This window comes from Lepidochelys olivacea, assembly GCF_965140295.1.
Source record: "Lepidochelys olivacea isolate rLepOli2 genome assembly, chromosome: 26".
Taxonomy (NCBI): domain Eukaryota; kingdom Metazoa; phylum Chordata; order Testudines; family Cheloniidae; genus Lepidochelys; species Lepidochelys olivacea.
In genome coordinates this window covers 4999407-5015243 of record NC_140436.1, presented here as the reverse complement: position 1 = coordinate 5015243, position 15837 = coordinate 4999407, and the positions used below count along the sequence as shown (strand labels likewise).

General features: G+C 49.2%; 1 protein-coding gene across 3 annotated transcripts in view; it reads left to right on the top strand.

Moving 5' to 3' along the window:
- Positions 1-15837, top strand: part of GFRA2 (GDNF family receptor alpha 2) — a 96374-nt gene that overhangs the window by 62398 nt on the left and 18139 nt on the right. For all 3 annotated transcript variants that reach the window (XM_084615215.1, XM_084615214.1, XM_084615216.1), the window contains exons 5-6: positions 13659-13768; positions 15229-15369. In XM_084615215.1, the coding sequence (XP_084471341.1) occupies positions 13659-13768; positions 15229-15369 (251 nt within the window). The remainder of the gene's footprint in view (positions 1-13658; positions 13769-15228; positions 15370-15837) is intronic.

Below are 15837 nucleotides of genomic sequence, written 5' to 3'. Positions count from 1 at the left end.
CTTAAGGGAAATCTTCAATCTTAAGGGAACTGTTTTATGAAATTGCAAGCCCAAGAGCAAAGATTTTTAATGAATCTGTAAACTCAGGGGTCGTACCCTGTGACTGGAGAATTGCTAACAAAGTACCTATGTTTAAGAAAGGGGAAAAGAGTGAAAACTACAGACCTGTTAATTTGACCTCAATTGTATGCAAGGTCTTAGAACAAATTTTGAAAGAGAGTAATTATAGACATAGAGGTAAATGGTAATTGGGATAAAGTACAACATGGCTTTGCTAAAGGTGGATCATGCCAGACCAACCTGATCTCTTTCTTTGAGAAGGTAATTGATTTTCTAGACAAAGGAAATGAAGTAGATAGAATCTACCTGGATTTCAGTAAAGTTTTTGATACAGTTCCACATTATGGTCAGCGATGGATTACCAACACATGATGGTTAGAAACCTGCCTCTAATTTCAAGCCTAAACTTGTTGACGACCAGTTTATATTGATTTGTTCTTGTGCCAGAATTGGCCCTTATCTTAAATAACTCTTCCCCCTCCTTGGTATTTATCTCTCTGTTGTATTTATAGAGAACAATCATATCTCCCCGCAGCCTTTGTTTCGTTAGGTTAAACAAGCCTAGCTCCTTAAGTCTTCTCTCCTAAGGTAGATTCCCCATTCCTTTGATCATCCTGGTAGATGATCCCAGGTGTCTGGCTGATGGGTCTTGCCCACATGCTCTGGTTCTAATTGATCACCATATTTGGGGTCGGGAGGGAATTTTCTCCCAGGTCAGATTGGCAGTGGTTTGTTGTTACTACCTTGTCTCTGATATCAGTGACCGCAGGCCAAGATTTTCCAAAGTGACCAGTGATTTTGGGTGTCCAGGTTCAGATGTCTTAAAGGGACCTGAGTGCTCCATACTTTGACATTCAAGCCCCTTCAAGCTGTCCCATGTTGGTCATAATACAATGGAGGCACTCCAAATGACTAGTTACTTGGAAAATCTTGGCACTGCACCCTTCCCACTTCCCATGACTGGAACAGCTGCAGGTGACTTAGCTAACTTAATGTGGTCAAATTCAACAGCACTCTGCCTGTTTTCCTTTAAAGGGCACAAGGAAACCTTAGCCAGGGAATCCCGGCCAAATTGAATTGTCCTGGCCTTTTCGTCCAGAAGGAAAACACATTTCCGAGATGAATTCATCAAAGGAGAAACAAGCCGGAGAATTTTAACTTTGAAATTCAGCATTTGGGTTGGGCTCGTTTGTTCTTTTCTTTTAATCCTTTTTTGTTCCTTTTTTTCTTGGATGGATTTCAGGAAAAAAAACTTGACAGCCAAGATTTTTGGTGCACGCTCTCTCTCTCTCTCCCTCCTCCTCCTCCCTCTTTCATGGGATTTGACCTCAGCTGCCAGGGAAGCTGACTCCAAAGTAGATCTCAGATTTCTAGGCAAAGACTGGCCGGGCCCACCTGCTGCCTGGAGTTGTGAGCAGCAATTTGGCATGAGTTCCCCGCGTTGCTGCTAAAATGGACTTGGCTATGTCTCTATTCATCGAGGCACTTAAAGGCAGAAATCTGAGAAGCCATGGAACTATTCCAATAAGGTTTATTCCTGGCAGTTAGGATCTCATCCAATGACTGTGAACTCATTGTATATAATGGAAAGAGTGACATCTGGCTTGGATATTATGGAAAGATTACCAGCTGGCTTGTCATGTATTATGAAAAGAATAACATTTGCCTTAGAGGATTCTACAAGCCAGGAGCAGGGCCCCGGGGAGTGGGCTGACAAATTTCCATCACGCTCGGTGATGAACTTGCCACAGTTTTTTAAGGGAATTGACATAACTTTGTCTCTAATTCTGGGAGAGGGAGATGCTGTCATGAACTTTATCTCCTGAGGAAGGGCAGGGGTGGGGGTGGGGGAAAGAAGGAGCTCAAGTACCTTCTTAGGACAAGGATGTTTAGAAAGCATCAGAGTTTTTCTGCAGTGGGGCAAGTCCCCCCTTGCCTGCAGATTGGCAAGAGATTATGTGGGCTTTTAAGGCCAGATCTAACCTCGCTGGTGTCAGTGGAAAGGGTCCCATTAACTTCAGTGGGAGCTGGATCAGGTCCTTAGCCCAGGACTACAGACTCCTAGGGTAGACTAGACTCTACGTTCTTAGTCTCCCTCCCTTCTCTCTGCCTTGTGCATGGGGAGGCATTGCTGCAGCCCCTAGAGACATACAACCTGCAGTGGGTATGAATGCCCTAGGAGGAGCATGCTCAGAAGTGGCCTCCTGTTCATGGGAACAGCACGCTTTCCAATGCATAGCGCAGTTGCACCAGCTGGTGTGAAAAAGAAGTGTGTGGGGGGGGCACACCTACTTTGGAGCATCTCACACCCCTGGCTGCACTAACACTCTCTCTGCTGCTTGCATTCATGCAGTCTGATTCTAAGCTTGCTTGCACTGGGTCCACACCAATGCAGCACCACTTCGGTGGTGTCACTCCTGATTTACACCAGCACATCTGCAAGGAGGATCAGACCCCCAGGGAGCTCAGGGACAGGGACTATTCCCTGCATCGGTGGGCAATGGGGTTAGAGCTTCTTACACCACCCCTTTGCCCATCCATTAGAGTCAGGACTCTGCAGCCCTCTGTCCCCTGCAGTCTAGCTGCAGCTTTGGCTGTCTCCTGCAGGGTGGTTCATTCCTTTGCAGCAGGGCAGGAATGTTTGGGATGGGCACCGAGGAAAGGGGTCAGGCAGAAGTAGAAGAGGCGCAGGCTGGACATCCATGGAGGTCAGTCTGGAGGTGGTAATAGCAACACCAAGGGCAATGGGTGCGAGAAGAGAGGTGGCAGTTGTGGGAGCTAGATCTCCCCTGCTCTGAATTCACATGGTCTGTGACTCATGTTGCATCATCAAAGATGGGCTCAAGCTGCCTTGATGCTGAATGGCCCAGAGCTGGGTGGCAACTGGGATTCAGGGATTTGGTCTGGCCCATTATGAAGCTAGGGCCCATTTGGGAAATCCAGATCTGGGTGCAGATTTTGCACAACGCCCGTAAGGCTGGTTTGGATCTAGATTTCTCTTCCAGGATCATCTCTAATAATAATTCTTTGCCCTTGTCTAGTCCCTGCCCTCTCTGGATCTCTAGGCACCTTGCAAGCATGCTATCTGTGCTTTTGCATTGGTGTCCATCACCATAGTACCTGAGCTCCACATTAATGAATTGACCCTCACAAATGCCCCCCATCCCACTCCAGGAGGTAGTAGTATCCCCATTTTGCAGATGGGCAGATTGAGGTGCAGAGAGGTGAAATGAATCGCCCAAGGTCACCCAGCAGATCAGTGGCATAGGGCAGGGAATAGAGCACAAGTCCTCTGAGTCACAGTCCCCCTGCTCTATTTATTAGACAGCACCCACTTAGCAGAGCGCACACTCCAGCTGTGAAATGTAAGTCCCACATGTAAGCGGTGAGTGGCACCCGGCCTTCTCAGGTGCCAGCAGCAGTGGCTTCCTGAGCAGCACCGTATTCTTTCCTCACCCTTGCCGATGCTCTTTCTCTGGGGAAGGCAGGCAGGGCTCTTCACACCCAGAGCTGACAAAGCTCACAGCTGGTTGCATTCGATGTCTTCGACTCTGTGGGGTTGAGCAGATGCTCAGTAAGGTGGCTCAGCCACATCAGAATGATACAAACTGGTGTTCTCATTCCCCCCTGGGGTGCTGTATCCACAGGTTTCCATTCCATTCGTACTGGGCTTTGTTGCTTAACTTTCCCTTCAGCATCTATCCTGGCATCCCTTCTCCTTTCACATGCCACTTCTCAGCAGGAGCTGTTTCTGTTTGCAGCCTGCTTGCTGTTGTATCTCCAGTTGTACCACTAGCAAGAGCAAACCTTTCCTCCTGTTTCTCCACAGATGCTGCCTTTTCAGATTGATTTGTACCAAAATATGTATTCAGTGAGGGATAGAAACCCCCATGCTTCATGGCATTCACCAACCTCTAATTAATGGGGGTCAGGAAGAAACTTCTTGTCGGGGGAAGATTATCCCATAGTTGCCTGCTGCAGGGTTTCTTGCCCGTGCCTCAGAAGCAGCTGGTCTTGGCCACTGAGAGAAATGGGGTACTGGGCTAGGTCGACCACAGTTCTGATCCAATCTGGCAATCCTTGTGTTCTTTCTTGTGAGTTTCCCTCTTACTTTTTTGTGTGTTTGTGAACAGACCCTTGTTCAACATTATTTGCAGAACAATTCTTGGTCTGTGGATTGTTGGTGAGCAGCTCTTCACGACCATTCCGTATTCAAACCTGAGGGTATGTCCACACTGCAGCTGAAGGGGTAACTTCCACCTCGGGTAGATGCACACACACTAGCGTTGATCAAGCTAGCATGCTAAAAACAGCAGTGTGGCTGGAATGGTGCTAGGCAGCAGAAGCAGCAGCTGGCCGCTCAAGTACAATCCCATCCAAGACCCTTGGTGTCTACTTGGGTGGTTAGTCCATGCCTCTGTCCACACCGTTAGTAGATGTGCATCCACCCAACCTGGAAATGACACCTGCAGCCGCAGCGTAGCCATAGCCGGAGATAGTGTTGTGCGCCCCTACGTCACATGGTGTTAACTCCATTCCCTGGTGGGAGGAGTGTCACCCTTTCAATCAGATTTCCAGCATGAATGGCTGTGTTTGCAAATTCAGTTTGCTTTATCCTCATCTGGGGCGAACTGGCGTCATCAATGGAGCTACAGTGGTTTACATCGGGGAGGTTCTGTCCCTCCACATTTGCTTCCTATGAATATTCTCCTAAATTTGGCTGTTTCCTTGAAAATACCTTCCTGCTAGGAAATTTGCAGAAAGGGTGAAATCTTTGCAGAGGGGTGGCACAACTTTCCTTCCCCTTTTAGGGTGTGTCTTCACTGCAGAGTTAGCCCAGTTGATCTGCATGGCTGTCTGAACACGTGTGTTACCTTCACTCGGGTGTGAGTACCCATGCTGCGCAAAGCCATATCTAAGCTACTGTGACCTCACTGTTTCTGCACCCACCGATGGTTCTTTGAGCAGAGATAGTCTGATTCTTTCCCAGCCAATTGTCAATTGTGGGAGAACTTGTCTGTCTTACCGAGGGAATTATGGGAAAATATTACAGGACTATCAGCACTCGCGTGATTTAGCCTGCATCCTCATTGCGAAGCAGGTGGGTTTTAGCCCAAGTGAAAGTGTAGCCTGGGTTCTACCCTGCACCCCCCAGCTGGGCCAGGTAGCCCAGGCTTGAAGCACCTCCAGACCTGGGTAAACGGTTTTTGGGTGTGGACGGGAGGGAGAGTTAGTCTAAAACATGGATAAGAGCCCGGATTAACTCCTCAGTGAAGACCCTGGGGGTACTCAATCCTGCAAGGTTCTGAGCGCTCCAAAGCCACTCCAGTAAAGCACTTCAACACGTGCTTGACTTTAAACACATGAGTTGATGTCATTGAGACTCTACAGGTGTGTAGGTGCTTTACTGGGTATGGGATGGAGTGCTCAGAGCCTTGTAGGCTGGAGCCCAGGGCGTCTGTCACTGTGTTGATTCTGCCGCAGGCTGTGGAAGAGTGTCTTTCCCTTTGGGAGCATAATATCACAGACCAGGGAAATAAACAAGCAGGTTTACTGAAGCCTAATCCGCTGCATTGTGAGGAGGAGTGGAGTGCTATCAGGGTAGCTTTGCCTTGGATTTACGAGTGGCACTAAAACAAAAGAGCTGAGCATGACAGGAAGGAGAGGTTTGTTTCCAGCAAGGAGTGGGAGCTGGCTCTGAACTGGGGGTGGGGGTGGGGGGGGGCGGATGCATGCATTGACGTCCTTCCCTCCTGAGGGCTGACAACATGTACAGTTTGCATACTGAAGGGTGGGGGAGTTGGATCAGGGGCCAGGACGTTCCGATTTGCTTTTGTTCTCACATTTTCCACAAGAGAAGAGGGAATTAAAACCCACATTGGTGGCTCCTGAATAGAACACTCCTGCCACGCAAGCAGCAAGCACTCCTTTCTCTCAGAGTCTGTCCACACTGCAATCTGAAGTGTGATTGCTGCTTGGGTAGACATCCCTGCACTAGCTCTACACACGGTAGCATGGCTTAAAACAGCAACGTAGGTGTAGCGGCCCAGGCTGCAGTGTGGGCTGCACGAGCCCACCGGGAACGCTGGGTACTTATTCGCATTGCAAAGCCCATGCCGCCACATCTCCACTGCTAGTTTTAGTTATGCAGCTGTGGGTATGTCCACCCAAGCTGCAATCGCACCCCCAGTTGCAGTGTAGACATACCCTCGGTTGGTGTCTCTGCTTGCAGCATGTCGGGAGGCGTTAGCCAGGAGATGGAAGCCAGGGAATTGGTGGCTAAGGTGTAATAGAGAATCTCCTTTCCCTTTGCTGTTTCTCTCTCTCCCCTGCTGTCCTCTGTGCTGCCCATTCCCCCTTGCTCATTAAAGACAAATTTGTTATGCTGCTGGTTATTCAGAATACTTCTCTTGGGCAATCCCTTCAAACAGGAGAGAGGCACTCAGATCCTGTGGTGGCAAAGGCCATATAGGCACCTAGCTAGACAGAGGGCATAGGACAATTGAGTCTCAGAATAAAGCAAAGCTGAAATTTTGCATCCTGAATTCTTTACCATGCTTGCTGGCCCCCTGTAGGCCCTGGGAAGCAGAGAACAACTGTAATACACTGCTCTTTGGGGACACGTCCCTACCCAAGTGGGCTGGAAGCAGGCTCCATGTATGGACCTGATAAAACCAGCTATTCAACAGCCGGGGAAGACACTCTGCACAGAGGTTATTCTCATGGGGCCAGTTATTCCCACATTAAGTCTCCTTTCCACTCCCGAGCAGCACAGAACGGGCCTTAGCGACACTGAGAATCAGGACTGATCCATTTTTAAGTTCCTGCCTGAGCACTCGTGTCCTTTAGCGTCGCCTTGCCTGCTTAGGAGAATTGAAAACGCCAGGGGTGAGACATGCAGGAGGAAGTGATATCTGAGCTCATTAATTCTGGTGAGCTGTATCATACCTTGCTGTTTGTTTCTGGGCTGGTAATGAATCGAGGGAAACTATTGTTTTTACGCTGCCTAACTCCAGCGAGAGAATGTTGTATCCAGAGGAGGAGAAAGATTTCTTCATTGCCCTTTACCAGGGCTGCTCTGCAAATCCAGGAATCCCCTGGGACCTTTTAGCTTTAGCAACTCCAGAATTCATGATCCAACTGGATAGTAGTGCATATCGTTAAGCCTAATGCTGAAGTCAGGGCTTCTCTACTCTCAGTACGGAATATCTGTGCCAGGCATGTTGGAAGCCACAAGAGTAGGGGTTCAGGATACCCAGTCCTGTAGTCTCCTGTGTTCTGCAGATAGAGATGTTCATGAGTTTATGGGAGACGTGGCAAATTGGGCCCAGGTTATGTAATTACAGTAGCAAAAGCCCAGAGCTAGGTGCTGTACAGACACAGTGAGAGACAATCTCTGCCCTGAAGATCTGACAGTCTAAATAGATGAGCAGTGGGAAGGAGGAAGATGAGTAACCCCATGTCACAGTGGGGAACTGAGGCACAGAGAGATTAAGAGTACGTCTGCCCTGCAGCTGGCAGCCTGCCTCCCAGCCCGGGTAGACAGAACTGTGCTATGAATAGCTGTGTGTATATTGCTGCCCTGGTGGAGATTTGGCCAAGCCATCGGAGCTCAGAGTTAGGGATTTAGGTGGATCTGAGCTGGGGTGGCTAGCCCAAGCCTCCACTAGTGCCACAGCATCCACACTGCTGTGGTTAGGGCACTAGCTCAGGCTGACCCTAGCCAGGCTGGGAGGCACACTCCCAGTTGCAGCGGAGGCGTTCCCTAAGTGACTTACCCAGGGTCACACAGGGAGTCTGTGGCAGAGCCAGCAATTGGGCCCCCTTCTCTCAGGTCCCAGTGTCTTAACCACAAGACCAGCTTTCTTCTCTGTCTAAAGGAGGTGCAGCTCCACTGCAGGTCTCTGGGCCAGATTTATCAGTGGACTAAATGGTGGTGTCCTCTGCATTATTATTATTACAGTTGTTATTATGTTATTATTTATTACTGTTAATTATTTATATTACCCTGGTGTCTAAAGGCCCCAATCCCATTAAGATTGGCACATCCCATTAACATAGCCCTGGAAAATGTAGTCTGTAGATAGGCAGTAAGTGGGTCAGCAAACTGGTGTAAGTGCTAACTCAGAGCAAAAATGACTGTAACTTACACATAAGGGCTTAATAAGCAGCAGGAGAAGGGTATAAGATACAGCACATGGGACGACTGTTTATCTTCCAGTTCCCTGGTGGCTGTTGCATGTTTCACTTCTAATCCTTTGGCATGTACAGCAGAGCCAGCCACACTTAGTTTTGGACACACACGGAATGCCAGACTGGCTCAAGTTACACCACTTTCCCTCTGACCCTTGTTTTCCAACCACTTGCATCCTGCCCTCAATTGTTATTGCTACGTGCTGGTAAACAACTGCTGTGTTCCACTCCAGGAGCGGCTGCATTTTGGCAGGGTCTGTCACTCATTCTGTAGAGGGCTTTGATATCTGTTGTGACGAAAAGCATTGTATAAATGGAGGGTATTACTGCAGATCCTTCCACTTCATTCAATCACGTCTTTGTTTGTTCCTCCATTTAATATGATCAAAAACCTGTGGAACCAAATCATTCGTATTTAAAAAATAACACAATTTCCGCCCTTTATTTTGATCCATTTGGATGGCTGTAGGCAGGTAGTATTGGATAATTCAATCACTGGTTGTAGAGAGCTGACATTTAATTAACAAGGAAGCAAAAAGAAAAAAATGGGAAAGAGGCAAGAAAAAATCGCTCAGGGGAGACTCCCCTGTAAAAGCCAAGGTCTTCTCTACACAGAGCAATATGATGTCAGGGGACCTGGCTACATTGACCCGGTTTGGCTGAGTCACAATTCAGTCCTCAATATGTTGCAAACCCTGATGAGGGAGATTCTATTATTGTTTCTGAGTTCCACAATGTGGTGTTTTTTACAGTGCATATGGGGCACCTATTCCAGGTATTATGGTGAGACCGTATAATCTAGGTATTAGGGCACTGGACTGGGACTCAGGAGACTTAGGTTCTATTCCATGTTCTGCCTGTGACTGTGGGTCTGTCACGTAGACTGCTTCCTCTGCTGGTCTTGTCTGTTTAGACTGTAAGCTCTTCGGGGCAGGAACTGTCTCTCACTAGGTGTATGCACAGTGGGGTATGCAGGTCTACTGCAATATACATAATGATAAGGCACCATGGGTTCGATGGTTGGAACTGACTAAACTGAATCGAGAAGAGTATTCATTTAGAGATGCCAAAGCTGTTCTATGCTTGGATTTATGTTTTTTTTCTGTTGACTCATCTCTTGTTCAACTATTACTTCTGTTCCTGGGAGGAAACCCCATTTCTTTCTTGGCCAGCTTTCCCAACTGTAGAAAATTCCCTGCCCAGCGCTGCCAGTTCAATTTTAGATTGAAATGATACGATTTGCAAGGCAGCTTTGATGTAACTGAGAAGAAAATCCCGATTGGCGGCAGCAAGCCTTACAGCTGTAAGGCTGTAATGTAAGCAAACTCCTTAACTCCATATGGAGCTCCTGGTTATTGGCCTTTCTGGAAATCTATCTATCTATCTATCTATCCTCGTTCCTCTCACCTCCCTCTCTTCCTCCCTTTCTCTCCCTGTTTAGCCAACCCCAAGAAAACCCCATTCTCCAAAGGAAGGAAGACACCAATTGAAATGGTGGCACTAACGTGGCATTTGCAGACCATCACTGTGTTCGCTCTGCTTGTTTGTGCCATCCTTCCCCCCAGCCCTTGGTTCTGTCTTTGTAAGATCTATAGGGCAGGGACTGTCTCATTCTGTGTTTTTACAGCACCTCACGCAATGATCTCAGTTGGGGTCCCTGGGTGCTACCATAACACACATAATAATAATAGCCATGCTCCCATGTGGCCATCATCACCTTGGTGTCTGAGAGCCTCCCATTACGTAACAAATATTCTGGTTGATGTCTCTCCCCTGCCACCGAGAAGCAAGAGAAGACAACAAGGGGTGTGAGGGAAAACAGAGGCAAAGTGACTTCTCCAGCAGTCTGAGGCCGGGCCAGGAATAGAACTGAAGTTGCCTGGCTTTCAATCCACTGACTTAGCCACTAGCCCCAGCAAAGGCACGGAAGAAAGGGAAGAGGCTTTATTTGCATCTTTATGTGATGCTCAGAAGCAGGATGTTCTGGTCCGTTCCCCCACTGCCCCTAGTCCCTGATACCACTGTCATCCTTTCCCTTTCTTATGGCCTGTTTTTCACCTTCATTCTGCCTACCCTGTAGCTTAGAGCTACTGCCAGTGATGCATTGGGGTGAGCATGAGAGCCTAGAGGGGAGCTAATATGGGGAAGCGGAGCCTCTGGTTTCTTATTCCCTTTGTAAACCTGCAACTTTGTATTTCAATGTCATTGGCAAATCACAAAAACAACCCAACCCCAGGCACTTCAACTGCACGCCAACCTCTAACATTTCAGGGGCCGATAAGATACAGCAATGAAATTATACAATCCTGTAACGATGCTGGCAGCAGCATGGCCAAACAAGGATATGAAATTTACAGAGCACTCTGAATTTAGGCAGTACTTAAAGAGTGAGCAATGTCCCAGCACACCAGCTGCTGCTGGTAACTAGCTAAGCATATTAGGGCAGTATCTTGTATGCCATCCTTATAGTATTTACAGGGTAACTGGGAATCTGTGTGCAGTACATGGACACCAACATGAATGATGGCCCCAGCTCACCACTCCTTCCTTAGTGGAAGAACCCTGAGTAAGCAAGGACCAATAAGTATAGGGTTACTCACAGTACATGCAATGTAAATAATACTGCAACACGCATGGATACCAATGTAATTGTATAATGGTGTAGCTGCGGCTTTGCTATTCCTAGTATTTCTAGTGTAGCTACTATGGCCCAGGGTAACATACACAGCTAGCCATGTAACTCGCTGACTGTAGCAGTGTGGTGTAAACCAGCAAAGGGTGATTTAGATCCAGGTTTTATTGAATCCAAAGCGTCAAACACAAGAAAGGGTAGCCTTGTGATTTGGGCATTGGCCAGGGATGTAGGAGATCTGAGTTCAGTTCTTGGTGCTTCTGAAAACTTCCTTGGGTGACCCTTAGTCTCTCTGCATCTCTGTGAAACAGGGGGACGGCACTGCCCTCATTTGTCTAATTTGCTTCGGTTTGTAAGCTCTCCAGGGCAGAGATTTTCTCTCGCTCTATGGGGTCACAGCACCTGGCACAATGGGAGCCCTTGTTTTGGCTGCAGCCATTAGTTGTGACTGCTGGGGCGGGGATGTTCCCAGAAGGAGCTATTGCTTCGGCCCATCCGTAATGCTAACACGTCTCAGTGTATGTGGACCCAGACACTAATGGCATGAAACTTGTGGCAATGTGAGAGCACAGCGATAGCGGGGAGAGTCGGCCCCTTGCAACAGGGCTGCTCTCACCATCCCCTGAGTGGGTCAGAGAGGAGCTTGCAGGTCAGGCTGTTGAGAGAGCGAAGAGAGGGAGTTTTTCCTGCTGTTCTGGCTGGCGAGGCTCTGACGCCTTCTGTTTCTGTCACCCCCCGGGGGGTGGAGGGATGGCAGGACCCAGCCACTCGGAATGAGCCGGACAGGCACATCAGCCTCGTCTGTGCTCAGAAGCCACATCTCTCTGAGATCAAGCAAGCATGAGCCATTCAGGCGGGGAGCGTTTGCACTCAGAGGAGCGGGAAGGGGCTCTGATGTGCCTGTCACTCAACCCCCTCAATGGTTGTCCAGCTCTTCAGGCTTTGAAAGTGTTAAGGCTTGATCCTGCGAGGTGCTGGGCACTCTCTGCTCCCTCTAGAGCCGGGGTGTGCTGATTGCACTCTGCACCTCTCAGAATTAGTCCCTTAGTGCCTGTTCCCATCCTGACTTAGGAACAAACTGTAAACAGCTCAGAAATCCCTACCCCGTCAATTGTCAGGAAAAGCATGCCAGGCTCTCGCTGACTTCAGTGGGCCTTAGGGCAGTGTGTCATCCATCCCTAGGAGCAGCAGGGAAGGGAGACCCCAAGGACAGCTGCCAAGTGAGCTGCAGAAAAAGTAGGCCATGAAGGAGAGCTTTGATCTGTGTCTCTCCTTGCGAGCAAGGTTGCAAGAGGCCTGATGTGAATTCTCCTGGGTTTTGCTGTGTGCGCAGTGCATAGTACAGTGGCTGGGTGCCGGGCAGGAGAGAATGCGTCACTGATGTTTCATAGAATCTTTTCCCCAGACCTTCCTGCTCCAAACCAGCATCTCTTACTGGCAGGGGAAGTGGTGGCCTTTGTGCCTGGGTTTCCCTGGGTTTGTGAGAGCCTGTTTAAAACAACAATGGGGAAACAAGGTGAAATATTTCCCTTTTGGTTTCCCAATGTGGGTGTGTGTAAAAAGAAGGGCTTTGTCTCATTCTGTCCCCAGTGAGCTGCTGAGTAGCTGAGGGATATAAATCCTCCTGCTTCAGGGCACAAACCAGCCACTACCTGATGAGGATCAGGAAGAATCTTCCCCTGTGTGCAGATTATTCCTTAATTGTCCACTGGGGTTTCTCGCTGCTTCCTCTGAAACAGCTGATGCTGGCCACTGTCAGAGCCAGGTCTGATCTGCTATGGCAATTGTTATGTTCCTATGAGAAGCTATATGAAATTTGCATGGGTCTGCTTGGGTTAGGCACTCTGATTTTCTCTCCATATGTGTATAGCCATATCATTTCCTCACTGTAAATCCAGCCTTACAAAAGCCCAATGGAAATGTACTAGCCCAGGCTTTGAATCTACTCACCCAACCTTTGGCATGATCCTGAAAAACAACACTCCCCACCCCCCATAAATAGCTCATTTGCCCTTCAGGAAATCTTACTCCCTGTGAGGAGTGGAATTTTGTAAGGTTGCGGTGATCAGCATGGCCGTAATCAGCAAAGAGATCTGGGAACCTGCTTGTTCTTGAGGGGCAGGCCTGGGACCTCAGCCCACCCTGTCCCCTTCGTGGTTTCTGTGCATTCTGATTCTTGCTTCTGAGGGCTTGTGTCTTTAGTGCAAAGTTAACTCGAGTTCTACACAAGTGTTGCCCCTAATCAGAGTCCCATCCATGCACAGAAACCTCTCACTTGAGTCTGCTGGTGCTTTTCACACAAGTTGGCCCGTCTAAGGGGGTGGGGGGGCAATTGATCCTCAGAGCATCCTCATGTTCTGGGTGTGAGCTATGTTCAAAACCTACCCTGGTCTACTCTACAAAGTTAGGTTGATGTAAGTCACCATGTGTCAACGTATTTGTGCGTGTTTGCACTCAAATCTGTCTCCCAATCACATAAATGCCCTGTTACGGTGATGCAGTAACACCATCTCCCTGAATGGTGTTGAGCCATGGTTGATATACCATGGTAAATGCTGCATGAGTGTGATCGATGACAGAATGAGATCATATACATGAAAATATTGCTGGCAGATCCTAGCCATTATTCTCCTGTAGCTCTCCTCTCTAATACTTTCTCCTCACCTCTTTTTCTCTCTGCTTTAAAACCACTGAATTTACTAGTTCTGAGGGAGAAAAAAAAAAACAGACAAACCAACCAAACCCTGTTCTCTCTCTTGTGTTTTGTAACCAGGTCGAGACTGGCAGATTTTCACACAAATTGTCAAGTCTCTTTCCAGTCACTTACCAGCTGCCCTGGGGATAATTACCAGGCGTGTCTGGGCGCCTACGCAGGGATGATAGGTGAGTCTGTCTTGTTCATCATGCAGAGCACAGTGGGGTTGCCTTTCTCAATCAGTGTCTGGGTTTGGGGGGACTGGTTTATGGATCGTGGCTTGGGGGACTTGACACTTTAGAGACAGAATAAGTTAGTGCTGGGGCGTATTGGAGGGATGGTAGTGGATGCAGATGTTGGAAGTTTAGCAAAGCTGCTGCAGCCAGCAAGAACAACCACTTGTATCCACAGGAGCCTTCCACTTTGCTCACAAGAGCAAAGGCGCCAAACCCAATTGTGCATTGGCTGCGGGGTGGGGTTATGGAGATGCTGTGGCCCAGCAGATAGGCCCAGGTTGGAGAGCTGGGCTCTATTCCTTGCTCTACCTACTGTGTGGGCTTGGGTAAGTCTCGAGGTTCCTTCTGTTAACGGGGGACAGCGATGCTGGCCTTGCTATGTACAGTAAGCTCTGTTGCTAAAGGAGGATGTATTATTACTGGAGACAAATCCGGTTCTAGAGGCGCAACTGGGAGAAAACAACTGAAGGTGGCAGAGGTGTTTGCCATGCTCAGCCCATGCCGATTGGCCTGTCCCCAGAGGGGTGCTCCCTCGGTCTTTGGCAGTAGGTTAGATCCTAGGGTGCAGGTTGCAGGAGAGAGAGCTGTGAGTTTCAGGGATAGCAAATCCGGCCACCTTGTCACTCCAACTCAGTTTCACTCTTCAGTCCAGGGTTTCGCTTTGCTCGGCTTCCTCTGACCCGGAGCGCCTCTCCCGCCCCACAATTAACGCGCAGTGTTGCAGGGGCCGCAGAGGCCAGCCGGGAAGTGTTGTTATGATCCTGACACCAGGACTTAAAGGCATCCTGACACCAGGAACGGAGAGGGGATGATGGGTGGGCCCGGTCCCCGTGTGAAGCTGTCAGGGCAGCTCTGCTCATTGGGCCTGAAGAGGGACACAGGGGCAGGTTCAGCAGGCAAGCAGCATGTCTGAGTCAGACGAGATTCCCACAGAGAGAAGGAAGGAGCAGGGGACCAGGCCAGCTCAGAGGGACCAAGAGCCATGTGTCTGCTTAGACAGGACAATACCAGGGGCTAGTTATGGGACACGGAGCCTTTCGCCCACCACCAAATTGTTACCCTCCCTTCATCTCCCACTGAGTTACCTACTTCCCCTTTTGTCCTGTGGATCCGACCCTGAGCTGGTTCCTGAGTGAGCTGCTGGAGGGAGAGTCCCTGGTAGTGGGGGTCTCTCAGAGCCATTTGGGTTGAGGAGAGCTGGGGGCCAGAATGGGCCATCTTCAGTTCCCTTTAGATCTGCCTGGATCATGGGGAATCCACTGGGCATGGAAGACGAGAGCCAAGCTGGTGCAAAGCCCACCCTGCTGTGAGGGGAGGCTGTCGGGGCAGGAGGGAGTGCAGAGCTGTTTCTCTCTGTCAGACTTTGCTCTACTGGCCCCTGATTCCCTTTCCCTTTCCTTCCTCCTGAGCAGGGTTTGATATGACGCCCAACTACATTGACTCGAGCATCGCCAGCATCACGGTGTCACCCTGGTGCTCCTGCAGAGGGAGTGGCAACATGGAGGAGGAGTGTGAGAAGTTCCTGAGAGACTTCACGGAAAATCCATGTCTCCGTAAGGCACCGCTCTTCACTCTTTGTTTGTCTGCAAGGGCTTTGGCCTTGCCCAGGGAGCAGGGCAGGAGCTCTGGCTGTGGGGGAGCTCCCAGCTATTCCAGTCCCAGCCTCTCCCAGCAGGAGAAGCTGTGGGAAGCAGTCTAAGAGTACTGATGCAAAAGACTCCAAGGAGTGCTGTATGCTATGCTGCAGAAGCACTCATTTTTGTGTTGGTGGGAGCTGACAACGTCTGTATTGCACGCTTCTTTCAGCAGTGGTGCTGCAGGTGTCTGTAACCTCCTAGCTATTCTGGCCTCTCCACGAGACCTTGTCAGAGCTCCTGCTCCATGTCTCTGAACAGGAAGGAGATGTAGGACATTCCTTCTGGCTTGGGCTTGCTTTCTGTGGAGTTTTGGGAAACGTTACAACCTTCCAGATTGCTATTGACAAGGTCCCTTTGATGAAGGAGGCTCTGGTGTGCTGAGCT